The sequence below is a fragment of the Scyliorhinus canicula genome, chromosome 14, assembly GCF_902713615.1.
Source record: "Scyliorhinus canicula chromosome 14, sScyCan1.1, whole genome shotgun sequence".
NCBI lineage: Eukaryota > Metazoa > Chordata > Chondrichthyes > Carcharhiniformes > Scyliorhinidae > Scyliorhinus > Scyliorhinus canicula.
In genome coordinates this window covers 56,215,927-56,234,328 of record NC_052159.1, presented here as the reverse complement: position 1 = coordinate 56,234,328, position 18,402 = coordinate 56,215,927, and the positions used below count along the sequence as shown (strand labels likewise).

General features: G+C 48.5%; 1 protein-coding gene across 2 annotated transcripts in view; it reads right to left on the bottom strand.

Moving 5' to 3' along the window:
* The window catches only part of cryl1 (crystallin, lambda 1), a 160,540-nt gene that overhangs the window by 41,200 nt on the left and 100,938 nt on the right, over positions 1-18,402 (bottom strand). For both annotated transcript variants that reach the window (XM_038818230.1, XM_038818229.1), the window contains one exon: positions 14,949-15,143. In XM_038818230.1, coding sequence (XP_038674158.1) covers positions 14,949-15,143 — 195 coding nt within the window. The remainder of the gene's footprint in view (positions 1-14,948; positions 15,144-18,402) is intronic.

The following is an 18,402-nucleotide window of genomic DNA, read 5'->3' as shown; positions in this document are numbered from 1 at the left end:
CCGTACCCGGCGGAACGGGGGGTCCCAGCGGGATGGAGTGGCGTGAACCACTCCGGCGTCAGGCCGCCCCAAAGGTGCGGAATCCTCCACACCTTCAGGGGCTAGGCCGGCGTTGGAGTGGTCGGCGCCCCGCCGGCCGGCGTGGAAGGCCTTTGGCACCGCGCCAGCTGGGGCAGAAGGGACTCTGCCAGCCAGCACGGGTCGGTGCATGCGCGGGAGCGGCTGCTAACCTCATCCCCGCGCATGCGCAGAGTGGGGGTTCATCTATGCGTCGGCCATCGCGGAGGCTGACACGGCCAGCGCATAGAAAAAGAGTGCACCAAGTGCACAGACCTGCCCACGGATTGGTGGGCCCCGATTGTGGGCCAGGCCACCATGGGGGCACCCTCCCCCGGGGCCAGATCGCCACACGCCCCCCCCAGGATCCCGGAGCCCGCCGGTGCCGCCATGTCCCGCCCGTAAGGGACCTAGTCCAATTTACGCCGGCGGGACCTGCATATTACGAGGGGGACTTCGGCCCATCGCGGGCCGGAGAATCGCCGGGGGGGGGGGGGGGGGGGGGCTGCTGCGAGCGGCCGCTGACCGGCGTGGCGCGATTCCCGCCCCCACCAATTCTCCAGTGCCAGAGAATTGGGCGGCCGGCGGGGGTGAGATTCACGCCGCCGCCCAGCGATTCTCCAACCCGGCGGGGGATCGGAGAATCCCGCCCCATGAGTTGTATTGGGGCAGCACAGAAGGATAGCACTAGGCAACTAGGGGCTTTTCACAGTAACTTCATTGTAGTGTTAACATAAGCCTAGGTGGCAACTCAGGGCTTTTCACAGTAACTTCATTGTAGTGTTAACATAAGCCTAGGTGGCAACTCAGGGCTTTTCACAGTAACTTCATTGTAGTGTTAATGTAAGCCTACTTGTGACAATAAAGATTATTTAGATGTAATTATTATTAAGATGTTAATGAAGATAGGTAAGGCACAAGGACCGGATGGGTTCCCCATTGAATTTTATAAACAGTTTGCTGGACAGCTGATCTTGCTTTTGCTAGATATGTTCAATGATTCCATATCTCGGGGGGTGTTACTGCCCACGCTGACACAGGCGTCGATTTCCTTGATCCTGAAGAAGGACAAGAATCCCATGGAATGTGGGTCATATTGGCCCATCTCTTTGTTAAATATTGATGTTAAGTTATTGGCGAAGATGTTGGCAAGAGGCTGGAACCCTGTTTACCGGAGGTGATTTCGGAGGAGCAGACTAGATTTGTGAAGGGCCGGCAGTTGACAGTCAATATCAGAAGGTTGTTAAATGTAGTGTTGCCTCCCTCCTCAGAAAGCAAACCAGAGCTGATTATTTTGATGGATGCGGAGAAGGCGTTTGACAGGGTTGAATAGGGATACATCTTTGAGATCTTGGGGTGGTTTCGGACCTAATTTTGTGTCATTAATTTATACAGGGCTCCTTCTGCAAGTGTACAGACTAATGCCCTGAGTTTGGTTATTTCCAACTGAACAAGGGTACAAGACAGGGGTGCCCATTAACTCAATTTCTGTTCGCATTAGCAATCAAGCCACTGGCCATTGTATTGAGGTCGCCTACAGGGTGGAGGGGGATAGAGTGTGTGCAGAGGGAGCATAGGGTTTCCTCATATACGGACAATCTGTTACTTTAAAAAAATTAATTTAGAGTACCCAATTAATTTTTTCCAATTAAGGGACAATTTAGCGTGGCTGATCCACCTACCCTGCATATCTTTGGGTTATGGGGGCGAAACCATGATAACATGGGGAGAATGTGCAACGGCCACACGGACAGTGACCCAGAGCCAGGATTGAACCTGGGATCTTGGCGCCGTGAGGCTGCAGTGCTAACCACTGCACCACCGTGTTGCCCTTATCTGTTACTTAATATTGCGGACCCTCTCTCCAATGTTGGGAAGATAAAGGAACTGCTCAGGAGGTTTGGCCCCTTTTCAGGGTACAAGCTAAATCTGAGCAATGGCTAAGTTTTCTGGTGAACACGCCAGGGAGGGGAACTGATCTGGGGAGGCTGCCATTTCGCCTGGCCAAGACTAGTTTATGTGCTTTGAGTATTCTATGGCCCATGATTGGACTTCATGGACTCAACTTTGCTGGTCTGGTGGACGACGTGAAGGCTGACTTAAAACAGTGGGATGGCCTCCCTCTGACCCTAGCGGGATGGGTCTGGACAGTGAAAATGAAATGAAATGAAAATCGCTTATTGTCACAAGTAGGCTTCAAATGAAGTTACATTCTCCCAAGGATTTTATTTTTATTTCAGAGGCTCCCAGTCTTTCTTTCCAAGGCTTTGTTTTGTAGGGATAACAAGTTGATTTCTACTTTTGTTTGGGGGGAGGGTAAGACTCTTGGGTGCGTCGGATGTTTTTTGCAGAGGGACAAGCAGTCGGAGGAGGGAGCGGTTAGCTTTACCCAATCTATTCGGTTATTACTGGGCGGCGAAGATTAATAAGGCATGGGGGTGGTTCGTGGATCTGAGATCTATTTGGGAGCGGATGCAGGAGGTTTGGTGAAAGGGATCTAGTCTGAGAGCTTTGGTTACAGCACCACTTCCTTTTTCCCCGGCTAGATTCTCTTCTAGTCTGGTGATGATAGCTACCTTGCAGATTTGGAATCAGTTTAAACAGCATTACAAGCTAGGTTCCATGTCTATTTTGGCTCCAATGTGTAGAAACCATGGGTTGGATTCTCCAAAAATGGGGCCATGTCCCCACGCCGGCATAGAAACGCTGGCATTTCACACCAGACTTTCCGTAGAAAAATTTATAGCGATTCTCGTACCTGCAGGGGGCTGACAGGGCCCCGGAGAGCTTCTAGCAGCTTAAGCTGCGTGAACAGGCCACAGCACTTCAGGTTGTGAGTCCGTCATTGCGCATGGTGGCGGCCCATAGCGGCCACGCCAAACGCGATGGCAGACTCAGCCGGCGGACCCGGACCAACAAAGAAGGTCCCAACGATCTGCCCTATGCCGCTCGATCTATTCCGCCCGATCGCCACCCCGGCCGCTCATAAGCCCCCTCCTCCCCGGTATTTGATCCCCTGCAGCCCACCAGGGCGGCTGCGGACTGGATCCGCAGCCTCCGAGCGCGAATCCTGACAAGCCAGATGTGGTTAGAACCACGCCATCGGGAATTCGGCCGGTCATGACCGGAGCACCGCTGGGAGGGCCTCAGGGAATTGCCCCCCCCCCCCCAGCCATGCCGCGTAATTCGCGTGCGAGCGACTCTCCGGGATCAGAAAATCGTGGGAGGGGCACCAGGCCCGATCCTGTCGAGAACGTGGATTCTCTGTCTTTGCGCTAAACGTGATTTCAGCGCGGGGCTGCGGAGAATCCTGCCCCATAGGTTTATGTCACCTGGCATAGACTCACCTTTTTTTTTTATACATGTTTTTATTCCCCATTTTCACATTTTCCTTCAAAATTTACACCCCACCCACAGACAGTAAACGGTAACAAATACCAAATCAATCTCCTGAACAATAACAACGATACCATCCTCCCACCACCCCAAACAAGGGCCCACCTGCCAATATGTGATCCAATAAAACAAACCCTCCCACTGTGGAAACAAAAAACAAAGGAGAAAAAGAAAAAAGGAGTGCGGAATCGCCCATGGTCACCATAGAGACCACTTCCCCCCACACTCAACGCCGTCCAACCTCTGAAAGAGTGCCGTACATGATACCCAAGAGTTGTAAACCCCCCCCCCCCCATGCTGTAATTTTCTTTGTTCTTTTTTTAGAAAATAGGCAACAGGTTTAGATAAAGGATCTGGATCGGCGCAGGCTGGGAGGGCCGAAGGGCCTGTTCCTGTGCTGTAATTTTCTTTGTTCTTTGTTCACTCCTCCCCAACTCCTCCTGTCCACTGCCTCTTGTAAAACCCCGTCCCCCAACCTCGGTTCCTTCCCCCCAACTTTCCACCCCAGCTAGACCACACGGACCCTATTCTGCCAGGCTCCGATGGCCGCAGCCCCTCCCCCCATGTGAAGTGAGGCTCTGCATAGGATCAGCCTCGTGTGTGAGGTCAAGTCTGATCCAGTTTAAGGTGATGCACAGGGTGCAAAGCTGATTGGGGTGCGCATTAGTGGGCCCTTCACGGGGGTGGAGGATAGGTGTGAGTCGTGTTCGAGGGGTCCGGCGAATCTTATATACGTGTTTTGGTCTTTCTCTAAGCTTGACGGTTTCTGGTCTCCTTTTTTGATTCGTTAACAGGGATTTTGGACGTTCATTTGCAGCCATGCCTGTTCGTAGCCACTTTGGAGAGTCTGACTGGCCGGTGCTGTAGAAGGGGACAAAGGCGGATGTCATAGCCTTCGCCTCGCTAATAGCCCAGAGACAAGTTCTGTTTGGGTGGAGTGCTGCCTACGTCCTCGGCTTGGTTGGGGGATTTGATGGAATTTCTACACCTGGAGAAGATTAAGTATAGCGTGAGGGGCTCAGTGAAAGGGTTCTACTCAAGGTGACAGCCTTTCATCCTTTTTAGAGAATAGTTGGTTGTCGTCAGCTGTTACGGGGAGGGGGGTTCGTCTTCTTAGTTGGGTTAAGGGTTTGCTAAGGTTTTGTTTTCTTCATGGGGGGTTGGGGGTCGAGCTGGGTGTAGTTTAGGGTTAGGATTGGTTTGTGTTGTTGGTGGGTTTGTTTGTTATAATGAAAATGTTGCTTGAATAAAAATATTTTAAGACTCTGGAAGTATTGTTTTAAAAGGTAAAAAGTGGATGAACACATATTAAGTGGAAAATGGTAACACTCACTGCTACGACAACATTCTCATTCCGTCACTACAAGTACATCACATGCCATCAGTTAAAACAAAAACAATGAGACAGTCTCCTGGTGAATTCTGCCAATGCACCACTGGTCACTTTTTAGTTTCAACATCTATCACACAGGGTTTCCTGGAATCTGAGCTGTGCAGTATTTTCAATTTAACTTTAACTTGGTCAGAAAGATTTTGCGATAATGATTAATTTGAAAATAAAGATTCTGAGCAAAATGTTCAGATGGGCACAGACTTTAGTTCAGGAGTAAAGTTCAATAGGAACTGTTTTGGTAATCTATTGCATTCCTTCTGCTTCAGTCAGCATTATACCTTTGCCGTCAGGTCAAAGTTTGGGGAAATGTGCATCTATTGAAATCTAAATTTTGGTACATGTTAACATCTCATTGCAAATCAACAATAAATTGAAGGCAAATTAAAAGTTTACCCCACAAGGTGCACTGAAATTAAATGTTGGAAGCCTGTCTCAGTTTGAGGAGTTTGTGAAGAAGTGAAAGATTACTGTTAGGAAAATGAAGGTAGTTTTAAGGAATTTATATTTGATCTGTAAACGTTAGAAATAAAGTTAAAAATAAATATAAAAGCAAATTACAGTGGATGCTGGAATCTGAAAAAAGGACAAAAATACTGGGCAATCTCTGCAAGCTTGACAGCATCTGTGGAGAGAAAAGGGAGCTAATGTTTTGAGACTGGATGACTCTTTGTCAAAGCTTTGAAAAGAGTCATCCAGACTCGAAACGTTAACTCCCTTTTCTCTCCACAGATGCTGTCAGACCTGCGGAGTTGTCCAGTATTTTGCTTTTGTATTAGAACATAGAACAGTACAGCACAGAACAGGCCCTTCGGCCCTCAATGTTGTGCCGAGCCATGATCACCCTACTCAAACCCACGTATCCACCCTATACCCGTAACCCAACAACCCCCCCCCCCTTAACCTTACTTTTATTAGGACACTACGGGCAATTTAGCATGGCCAATCCACCTAACCCGCACATCTTTGGACTGTGGGAGGAAACCGGAGCACCCGGAGGAAACCCACGCACACAGGGGGAGGACGTGCAGACTCCACACAGACAGTGACCCAGCCGGGAATCAAACCTGGGACCCTGGAGCTGTGAAGCATTTATGCTAACCACCATGCTACCCTGCTGCCTAGAAAAAAGTATAGTTTTAAGTGGGTTTAATTTAATGTGTGTGTCTGGAAAGGTAAAACCTACACTTAGTGTCATGGTGGACAAAGGTGCTTGTATGTGTGGGGGTTTGATAAGTTCCGAGTGTGCTTTCTATTGTGCTTAGAGAGGGTTATGGCATGAAGAATAAATAAAAGCCATAAGTATGCGTGCAGTTCTGATCGCCACATTACCAGAAGGATGTGGATGCTTTAGAGAGGGTGCAGAGGAGGTTCACCAGGATGTTGCCTGGTATGGAGGGTGCTAGCTATGAAGAAAGGTTGAGTAGATTACGATTGGTTTCGTTGGAAAGACGGAGGTTGAGGGGGGACTTGATTGAGGTCTACAAAATTATGAGAGGTATTGACAGGGTGGATAGCAACAAGCTTTTTCCAAGATTGGGGGTGTCAATTACAAGGGGTCACGATTTCAAGGTGAGAGGGGGAAAGTTTAAGGGAGATGTGCGTGGAAAGTTTTTTACGCAGAGGGTGGTGGGTGCCTGGAACGCTTTGCCAGCGGAGGTGGAAGAGGTGGGCACGATAGCATCATTTAAGATGCATCTAGACAGATATATGAACGGGCGGGGAACAGAGGGAAGTAGACCTTAGAAAATAGGAGACAGTTTTAGATAAAGGATCTGGATCGGCGCAGGCTGGGAGGGCTGAAGGGCCTGTTCCTGTGCTGTAATTTTCTTTGTTCTTTGTTGCTTAGCAACTGGGGCCTTGTAAGGTAGGGAAGTTGTTACGTTTTAGTTTAGCTATTTTATGGGCAGTTGGAGTCAAGACTGGGGAATTATGATCTCTCAACTCAGCCAGAAGAAAAACTGGACTGGACAGGAGCTGCGAAGAGGCAGGCTTCCTAAAGTTCAAGTTACAGTCCAGATAACTAGGGAATTGGGAACGAATGTTTAAGACTGGAGTTAAGTGAACAGAGACCAAGGTACTGTTTACTCTTCTGTGAATTCGTCTGAACAAAGTATTCCAAGTTAAAGAGATAGTTGTAGTAACCAAGTTTAAAGTGGGGCAGCAGCCTTCAAAGGTAAATCAAACATCTGATGCTATTTTAATGCAGTCTGGGAATCAAAAGTTAAAGCAATTATGAGAAGTTTGCACAGCAGTCAAGATAAAGAAATCCTAAAGGGGTTAGTGTAAAATCATGGACTAAATTCACTGTTAAAGTGGAGTGAAAGCTTTGCTTAAAAATGTAATTTGGAAAACCTGGTCTGGAGTTTGGAAGACAAACTGCTAAGGGAAAGCATTATTATGAGAGCAGATTTTGGGAGTGGAGTTTGGAAACTCTCATGCGATCATCATCTGGAGGGATTCGGAGGAGAATTCCACACACACTAACTTGGGTTCAGAGCGGAGTGCATATATTTGGTCACAGTTATCCTGTGTTCTCAAAAAGGGGCTTATTATGTTAATGAGATCATTATAGTTTAAAATGTATTTAGTCATCCATGTTAATCTTTAAATTTGTGTATTTGTTAAGAGAAGTATTTGTTAAGCTAAGGGGGAAAGCATTATTTCATTATAAACCAATTTTTCCCTGTTTAACATGTTTTTCTTGTTGTTGAAACTAATTAGTGGTCCTGTATCTCTGTTCCTCCACGTTTTATTAAATAAAAGTAAAAGTTATGGTCTTATGAGCAAAGGTTCCTGTCCAGTAATAACATCAACTAGGGTTGTAATTTAGATTGACACTCCATGGAAACAGCTAGATTAGGATTTCCAAGAAAGGTTTTTTGTCCATGTGTAAGCCTGACATCAATATCACTCAGTTTAACAAGTCTTTTTCTTTTTTTTTAAAATTTAGAGTACCCAATAAATTTTTTTTTCCAATTAAGAGGCAATTTAGTGTGGCCAATTTACCTAACCTGCACATTTTTGGGTTCTGGGGGCAAAACACACGCAAACACGGGGAGAATGTGCAAACTCCACACGGACAATATCCGATTACCAACGCCAAAATCACATTCGGAGAATTCCTTTTGATGGTGAAATCGGGGGCAGTGCCTGTTTCCAGATGCTCCGCCCCCTCCAAAACAGCGTCATCGGTGAGTACGCCGTGACTCGTTGGGATGGCCTCGGGACGGCACCTGAAGGCTGTAGCCACCTGAGTTGGCCACTTCCTCACACAAAATGGAAGAACGCAAAGGTTACAGGGAAAAATGGACATTGGCAAAGAAACAAGCAGTCTGCAGAATCCCCTGTATTCTAGCTGCTACAGAAACCAGACAGAATTGTAACTAACGAGCTGCGCATATTAAGCGAGCGATTCACGGTGATTCCCAGGCACAATTGTCACAACAGTTAACTGCAATTGAAACATTCTATGGAAGGTCAGTCATTCCGGCGCCAGTGGAGTCTAAGACAAAGGACGCCAATAAGGTGGAAGGAACCGCCCGGTGATCGAGGAACAGCCCCGTTATTGGGAAAATTCAAATCAATCGATTGGGAAGAGACCCAATCGATTGCAGGTTTAGAGACGGTCTGCCCAAAGGGATGCGAAGCCCCTGGGACCTATAAAAGTCAGGTCCCAGGACTGATTCGTTCTTCTTGACCAGCTGGCCCTCCCAGCAGAACACCTTTGCAGCAGAAGACCTTGAGAAGGAGAGGCCTGGTCAGCAGCCGCCATCAAGTAAGTGTCATAAAATGCACGCTACGAGAGTAGACACTCCTGACCCCTTTAGTCCACACCAACTGGAAGTCTGCGGATCCAGGACAAAGCAAGAGGCCATTGATCCCTGATCCGGCAGTTCCCTTATTCCAGATAAGTATTGGCCTGTTAGCGGTAGGAATAGCCTAGTCTTTTAATTTTATATGCATAAGTAGTAGATAACTGTATTATAATAAACGTGTCTTGTTTGAGCTTACTAACTGGTGTATTGAGTCATTGGTCTGAACTTGAACTTGAATCTTGTGGCGGTATCTTAACGATACCTGCCGACTCTAGAGCTAAGGAATAAAACAGAGCCAAATTGAATGTAAAGCACACTCACCCAGAACGAGCAACAAGGCCCTCCCTGATGCTCCGCCCCGAATGGGCCGACTTCCCGGCGGCGTGGATCACTTGCGGTCTGCGTTTTCGTCAACCTCACGGGGGGGGGGGGGGGGGCTGGGGGTAGTGAGGGGGTTACAGGAGGCCAGTATCTGGCAGGCTGGGTCCGTGCGCGGCCGGCGCGTGTTGAATGGCATGACCGCTGCAGGTCACCGCCGTGCGCATGCGCGGTCACAGGCCCGCCAATTCTCTGGCTGTTTCTGTCGGGAAAGCCGAGGGGGTTTATGTGGCGTGGCTGCTAGCCTCCCACCGGACGGAGCTTTAGTCCGGGGGAGTGCCGACTTTTTTGTCGTAAGACTAGACACGTGCTCCGGACATAGCCTCAAAATTGGAGAATCCAGCCCCATATCTATGGCACGAACTCCATTCCCTTTCCCAACCATTGTCTCGATTTAAGACAGATTGTTTCCAACTGCAGTATCTTTTGGACCTTTTTATCCCAAACATTCTTCATCATAAAGACTGCATTCAACAAAGTAAATATTACCCGCTTCAATTTGCCAGTTGCAAAAACTCTTATCCACACTATTGCCACCTCCTGACTTGACAACTATCATGCCTGGCTGGTTTACCATCCTCCACGCTCTGTAAATTTCAACTCATCCAAAGGTCTTCTAACCATATTCCATTCCCATCAGGTCTAGTCTCCATCCTTTCCGCAAAACATTGACTATTGGTCCCCAACATCTCCAAATAAAAATGTTCATCCTTGTATTTAAATGTCTTTATGCCCCTGCCTTATCTGTGTAATCTCTACCACCCCATGAACATTAAAAAAAAATCTTTTCAACAATGTTTTGTTCCAAAGCGCAAACATTTTCTCTGGATTTAAGCACCAACTTCCAAAAGCAGCATTTTCGGAGAGCCTGCACTAGTAGCATAGTCTTGGATGCAACATGTGGCTTATCAGAACAGAAAGCCCATGATTTTCTTTTGACGTGCAGCCACTTATTATGCATAGAATCCATTGCATCTGAACATTCAGGAAGTGAAATCCTGTTAATATAGGGCACACCCTGATGCTCCGGTGCTCACAGAACGGGATATGTGCCATCGTTCGCTCCCGGACCTGGGGCATCCCGGCGATGGCAACAAATCCTTAAGCCCGGTAATCTTGGTGGGCCCAGTCCAGGTCGTAGGTGATATAGTCTGATGCCCAGGCATACAGAGTACGTCATCTCCGGATGCACCTGTAGGCGGATGACTCTGGACCCCACTCGAGCCCTGGAATGACCGGTGGCATAAAGGTTTGGGCTGCAGTGACCTTCATGGCCACTAGAAGATGGTGTACTATTTTTCCATGGGGTGCCATGTTTGCAATGACGTAACACAGATGCCGCGCCATCTCTCTGCTGAGACGCAGTCTTCTGTAGCACATGGTGTGCGTCAATTTATTTAGCGACTAATGATGCCTGTACACCTAGGGCCATCGCTGGCCTCCCCTTCACAGAATCACTACAGTGATACAGCTATTCAGCCAATCGAGTCTGCACCAATCCCTACCTAGGGTCAGACCCCTACCCTATCCCCTTAACCCAGTAATCCCACCTAACCTAACCTCTAACCTTTTAGACATGAAGGAGCAATTGATAATGGCCAATCCACTGAACCTGCACACCTTTGGACTGTGGGTGGAAACAGGAAGACCTGGAGGAAACCCACGCAGTCACGGGGAAAAAGTGCAAACTCCACGCAGACAGTCACCCGAGGCCGGAATTGAACCCAGGTCCCTGGAGGTGAGAGGCAGTAGTGCTAACCACTGCGTCATCGTGCCACCCTTCTGGGTCCTTCCTCAGCCTGATGGGTGGCCCTGACTTCAGGGTGTGCAGCGACCCCTTACACATGGGGTGCCGACTTCAGTCTGCATTGACGCTGCTGCCTTCTACGGTGTCTGCCCGCCTTGGCTGCCACAAGCAATGCGAGGGCAGCTTCCGCGGGATCAACACCTGGAAACATTATTATATCTGGAAGGTATTGGAGAATGAAAGAGACCAACAATCAGTTACGGTTTCCATCCTGGGACCCTCAAATCCCGGAGGCCTCCCCCACTCTAACCAGGACTGTCCCACCTTCTCTCAGAGTGCCATCCCTGAGTCAGTTGTGCTGGCAAACCTTATTCTGCACACTCGCCCACAACCACATCAGGAGCCCCTAGACCTCTGCTGGGAACATTAGGGAGGACGTGCTCACCTGCCCTCCACTCATCCACACACTTACCCTTTGACCACGAGAGGATTCTTAGTGGTGAAGCCTTGCTCTTTAGTGTTTGATTGTTGGCAGCTGCCTCTATGTTGCTGATGCTCCCAGAGTTCAGGCACACTGTTCAGACATCAAGGTTTGCTGGACATGCAGTGCCACTAATCATCTTCTAAAACATGGCACTGGGGCCTTCAAGGAGGTACTTGGGAGTTGAACAGCGTGAAGTGCTCTCACAACTAACAAAGCTAATTCCTCATTTGAAATTCAGCTGTGAAGCTAGAGGCTGTTCACAGTCAAAGGCGATGAAATTGAATTTCAGGAGAGAAGCCACAGCATGGTGCTGTCCTGGGAGAGTTTGGTAGGACATAGAGGATTCAGCTGCGGTTGCCCCTGTTATGGGTTTCCATAATTGCCCCGGGCCGACCCCTGACCTGGAACGCTTTAGCACTCTGAGGGGAGTCTCTCCCCACTCCTTCCAACACCTCTCCCCCGAGCATTGGGGCAGCAGCTTCAGTGCCCTTGAGATGCATGCCGATAAATGGAAATGGCTACTCCCTTCCTCAGGAGCCATTGCGCCAGCTTCACGTTTCTGAAAAGGAGTACTAAGCGACACCCGCGTGACTTTTCCCTGGGGAGTTGGGTAATTCCCGGGAGATTAAGATGAATGCAAATGGGGGTGAATGATATTCCCGCCATTTTTAGGCGTGATCTGTAACTCGCCATCAGGAGTGGGTCGGGTGAATCGCAAAATGGTTCATGCTCGGTGCAAATCTTGATATTGCCCTTACCCGCTATTCACCCAGCACACCAAATTTGTGCCGGGCACAACATGGTTGCTGAATCCATAAGACCATAAGACATAGGAGTGGAAGTAAGGCCATTCGGCCCATCGAGTCCACTCCGCCATTCAATCATGGCTGATGGGCATTTCAACTCCACCTCCCAGCATTCTCCCCATAGCCCTTAATTCCTCGCGACATCAAGAATTTATCTATCTCTGCCTTGAAGCCATTTAGCGTCCCGGCCTCCACTGCACTCTGCGGCAATGAATTCCACAGGCCCACCACTCTCTGGCTGAAGAAATGTCTCCGCATTTCTGTTTTGAATTTACCCCCTCTAATTCTAAGGCTGTGCCCACGGGTCCTCGACTCCTCGCCTAACGGAAACAGTTTCTTTGCGTCCATCCTTTCTAAGCCATGTATTATCTTGTAAGTTTCTATTAGATCTCCCCTTAACCTTCTGAACTCCAATGAATACAATCCCAGGAACGCCAGCCGTTCCTCATATGCTAGACCCGCCATTCCAGGGATCATCCGTGTGAATCTCCGCTGGACACGCTCCAGTGCCAGTATGTCCTTCCTGAGATGTGGGGCCCAAAACTGGACACAGTACTCCAAATGGGGCCTAACCAGAGCCTTATAAAGGCTCAGTAGCACATCGCTGCTTTTATATTCCAACCCTCTTGAGATAAATGACAACATAGCATTCGCTTTCTTAATCACGGATTCAACCTGCATGTTTACCTTTAGGGAATCCTCGACTAGCACTCCCAGATCCCTTTGTACTTTGGCATTATGAATTTTCTCACCGTTTAGAAAGTAGTCTATGCTTGGATTCTTTTTTCCAAAGTGCAAGACCTCACATTTTCTCACGTTGAAATGCATCAGCCATTTCCTGCACCACTCTCCCAAACTGTCTAGATCCTTCTGCAGCCTCCCCACTTCCTCAGCACTACCTGCCTGACCACCTAACTTCGTATCATCAGCAAACTTCGCTAGAATGCCCCCAGTCCCTTCATCCAGATCATTAATATATATGGTGAACAGCTGCGGCCCCAACACTGAACCCTGTGGGACACCGCTGGTCATCATGCCCTAAACGTTCAAGAAATAGCAAAGATGGAAAGATCTATAATATAAAAATGATAGGCCAAGAAATGGATAAGCGATGGAAAGAGGGCTTGTGAGAAAAGCATAGCTGGAAACAAAGTAGAACAATAAAGTACTGTTCAAGTATTTCACGTGTAATATTTGTTTTTTTTTAAAATAGCTTTTCTGGCACATTAGTTAGCCTAGTTTTGAAAGACAACAATAATCTTGTTTTTGTAATGATCCATAGCTTTTAATGTATAATTCTCTGCTCTATGTCCTTTCGAGAAGGAAATCTGTCGTCCTTACCCGGTCTGGCCTACATGCGACTCCAATTCACAGCAGTGGTTGATTCTTAAATGCCCTCAGCGATGGGCAATAATTGCTGGCCTGGCTAGCAAAGCCCACATCCCATGGATGAATAAAAAAAAAATCCAGAGGGAAAAATTGTGGGCGGCATTCTCCATCCTGCCAGCGGCCAATGGGGTTTCTTGACAGTGGAGAATCCAGCCCTGTACTTTTCTTTCCATCCAAAATAAATTCTAAACCAATTGTTGCTCATTGAGAAGGAAGGGTGTATGATCACAAAAATTCAGGAATGTGGAACAGAACGTGGGAGGGGCAAGGAACAAAGGGATTATTTTTTTCAGCAAGAGTACAAAAATGTAGCACATTATTCTTGGTGGATACCCGTGTCCCCTTTGTCTCCAAAAACTGTTTCATGCCCTGCTTGTATTAGCCTGAGGTTACATATTTGTGACATGGTGAACTGCTGCAATGTTCCAGTTAACAGGTTCACATTACAACAGTAACTATATTTACGTCAGCCATTTTCTTCAATATATAAATATCCAAGTATCATCACAAGTTCCGGGGGGGGGCTACAGATTTGTCACTGATCAGGAACCAACTGGACCAGTAATATAAACACTGCGCCTACAACAGCAGCTCAAAAGGCTGGGAATTCTGTGGTTAAAGTAACTCACCTCCTGACTCTCCAATGCTTGTCCACCACCACACAAGGCACAAGTTTGGAATGTTATAGAATATTCTCCACTTATCTGGATGAGTGCAGCTCCAACAACACTCAAGTACCGTTTAAAAAAATAAATTTAGAGTACCCAATTCTTTTTTATTCAATTAAGGGACAATTTAGCATGGCCAATTCACCTACCCTGCACATCTTTGGGTTGTGCAGGTGAGACCCATGTAGACACGGGGAAAATGTGCAAACTCCTCATGGGCAGTGACCCAGGGCCGGGATCAAACCTGGGTCCTCAGCGCTGTGAGGCAGCAGTGCTAGCTACTGCGCCACCATGCCGCCCAACACTCAAGAACCTTGACAGCAAGAACAAAGCAACCTTTGAAACATTTATCCTCTCCACCACAAACCCACAGTGGCAGCTGCATGTACCATCTATATGATGCACTGCAGCAACTTGCCAAGGCTCCTTCAACAGCTCTTTCTAAACCTGAGACCCCCTACCACCTAGAAGGACAAAGGCAGCAGACACACTGGAACACCTCCATCTGCAAGTTCTCCTTCAAGTCACACATTATCCTTACTTGGAACTAGATTACCATTCTTTCAATGTCACTGGGCCAAAACACAGCGGTTGATTGCAGTGGTTCAAATAGGGAGCTCACCTGCTTTATGATTCTATGTATTGACCAACATATTAATGTCAAGGTATATAATTATTAACTACACATACCAGAATTTCCCCCTAGACTCATGACTAATTGCAATATTCAACTGTTGTTTTCACTAACTGTATAACTGTTCTGACATTCAAAAATCCTTTATAAATATGCGATAAATTGTAAAAAAAATACATACATTAACAAGTCTCCATGATTCTGCAATGATCGCATATTGAATTCGATTCAAGACAAATCCATCAATCTCTTTGGCCAGTTTGACTGGCGACTGGCCAATATCTTTCATAAGTGCATAGGTTTGTTCCAGTACAGCAGTGTGCGTTTCAGGATGAGGAACCAGTTCAACCAGTGGTACATAGTACGGTGGATTCACCTGAGAACGGAAACACAATTTTTCTTCAAACCTTATTTATTAAAGTAATTTTGTCATATTGCAAAATGTGCAGGTGGTGGGAAGTGAACACTTGAGCAACATCATATAATACCCGGTATATATTGGTATTATCCATCCATAACATCCCACTGCCAACCATATCAAAAAGGTTTCTTTACTTTCATAACTATACTTAAATATAGACAGTAGTCAATAAAATACTGATGGGTGAAGGTGTACACCTCTTTCAATTCAAGCTAAGTGCTGCTGCATACTCAAGAGAGGTAACTCTGCAATTCCATGCTCTTAGTGGAATACCAAGTCAGAGAGATTATTTTATATAATGCACAAAGCATTATGTTGTAGCTCTTACATCTTGTAAAACAAATTATTTACAAAGAACTTTTGAGTAGATTCCACAAACTTGGAGGAATTTTGTAGAAATGTTAGAGCCTTCATTGGTTCAATCCTCAATTACCCGCACGCGATTCTCCCACCCCTCCCCAAACCGGCGTGCCGAGATTTACGGCTGGCCGATCGGAAAACCGCCGCTCGCCTTTTGTAACGGGCGAGCGGCGATTCTCCGGCCTGGATGGGCCGAGCGGCCTGCCCAACACGACGTGTCTATGCAGGCGCCGACCACACCTGGTCGCTGCCGGCGTGAACAGCGTGCGAACGCTGCAGGGGGTGGCCTGTGGGGGGGGGGGGGGGGGGGATTGAGCACCGGGGGGCTCAAAAGGCCTCTCTGAGAGATGCACTCCTTTCCTCCGCCGCCCCGCAAGATCACTCCAACATCTCCGATCCGCGGGGAGGACGGCAACCGTGCATGCGTGGGTTGGCGCCGGCCAACATGCGCATGCGCAGATGACATCATACACGCGGCGCCGGCTGCGTAATTTACGCGGCGCCAAGGCCCGGCGCAGCGGCCTCCAACGCCGGAGTGAAACACTCCAGTTTTCACACCGGTGTCGACACTTAGGGCGCGATTCTCCGCACCCCACGCCAGGTTGGAGAATCGCGGGAGGGCCGGGCGAATCACGCCACGCCGCCCTGGCACCCCCCCCGCGATTCTCCCCCCCCCCCAAATGGCGTGTCACGTTTTGCGACAGGCCGCTCGGAGAATCGCCGCTCGCCGTTTCTCACGGCGACCGGTGATTCCCCGGCCCGCATGGGCCGAGCGTCCCGCCGAACCCGACCGGTTCACGCCGGCGCCAACCACACCTGGTCGCTGCCGGCGTGAACATCGCGCGACCGCTGTGTGTGGGGCCTGTGGGGGACGGGGAGTGGATCGAGCACCAGAGGCGTGCTCAGGAGATGTCTGGCCCGCGATCGGTGCCCACCAATCGTCGGGCCGGCGTCTCTAAAAGACGCACTCTTTTCCCTCCGCCACCCCGCAAGATCAAGCCGCCAAGTCTTGCGGGGCAGCGGAGCGGAAGACGGCAACCGCGCATGTGCGGGATGGCACCGGCCAACCTGCGCATGCACGGCTGATGTCACTTAGGCGTCGCCGGCCGCGTCAATCCCGGCGCGCCTCTTTGACGCAAGCGTCAAGGCCGGGTGCTCGTAATTCACGCGCCTCCACTCCTAGCCCCCTGGATGGGGCGGGGGGGGGGGGGGGGGGGGGGGGTAGAGAATAGGGGGCGAGGAGCGGCCTCTGACGCCGGAGTGAAACACTCCGGGTTTCACTCCGGCGTCAGCTGTTTGTCTCCCTTTGGGAGAATTGGGCTCTCTGTTTCCCTTTGGGAGAATCCCGCACCCCATTTGATCTCCCCATGGGACTTGTGGAATAAGAGCTCCCAGCTAATGGGCAGAGGTCCATCAGCTGCGGCTCGTCGAAATCGCCTCAAAATACCGGCTGGACTTTGACCGGCAGTAACGGGAGTTCCATTTGGGACCTTGCAGCAGTAAGCCGCTGGGACCATGGCGACCCAGTGCACTCTCTTTTCAGCTGTTGATGTCAAAATCACTCTTTCTCAAGTAGGGTTTGAAAACTTTTGCTGTCCACCCTATGATCTTTGACCAGTCCTGAACTGAGAGCACATCTGAAGGCAAGTACTTGGCATTTTGATGACCTGATGCTTTGACAACAGCTGACAAGTCAGCATAGCTCTTCACTTCATTGACTTTATTGCTCTATTATCTTTAGAGGCAAATCTGGAGTATTGTGCCCAGTTTTGGTCTCCTTATTTGAGTAAGGATGTGGTGGCATTGGAAGCCGTTCAGAGGAGGTTCACCAGATTGATTCTTGGAATGTAGGGGTTGATGGATGAGGAGAGATTAAACAGTTTGGGTTTATACTGGCTGAAGTTTAGAAGGATGAGAAGGGATGTGATCGAGGTATATAAAATACTAAAAGGGATTGATAAAGTAAATGTAGACCAAGTAAATGTTCCCCCTTGTGGGGCAATCTAGAACAAGAGGTTATAGATATAGATTGTGAGACAGTAGATTTCAAACTGAGGTGAGGAGGCACTACTTCTCATAGAAGGTGGTGAATTTGTGGAACGCGCTGCCCCATAGTGCGGTGGAGTCCGAATCATTGCATGGTTTCAAGAGGGAGATATATTTCTGATTTTAAAATGGGTTAAAGGGATATGGGGATCAGGTAAGGAGGTGGCTTTGAGACCAGAACAAAAACAGGCATGCAGCACCAGGGACCCGGGTTCAATTCCCGCCTTTGGTGAATGTCTGTGCGGACTATGCCCGTTCTCCCTGTGTTTGCGTGAGTTACCTCCGGGTGATCCTGTGTCCTCCCACAGCCCAAATATGTGCATGTTAGGTGGATTGGCCATGCTAAATTGCTCTGGGGTTGTGGGGATAGGGGAGTGGGCCAACATTGGGTACCCTTTCAAAGGGTCGGTGCAGACTCAATGGGCCAAACGGCCACCTTCGGCACTGTAGGGATTCTATGATTCTATAAAACTTTTTTTTTTGAAATAATTTTTATTGAAAAATTTTGAATTTATACAACAATAACGCACCATAGTAAAATACCAAAAATAACAATAATATTAACAAATCATAAACATTCGCCCCACCTCCATGAACAACACAGCATTTTAACAACAACGCAAATTAACACAATATAAAGTTACAGAATAGACACTACAATAAGGAACACCCCCCCCCCCCCCCCCCCCCCCCCCCCCCCGGGCCGGGTTGCTGCTGCTATTGACCAAGTTACCTATCTTTGAGCCAGGAAGTCCAGAAAAGGCTGCCATCGTTTATAGAACCCTTGTATTGATCCTCTCAGGGCAAA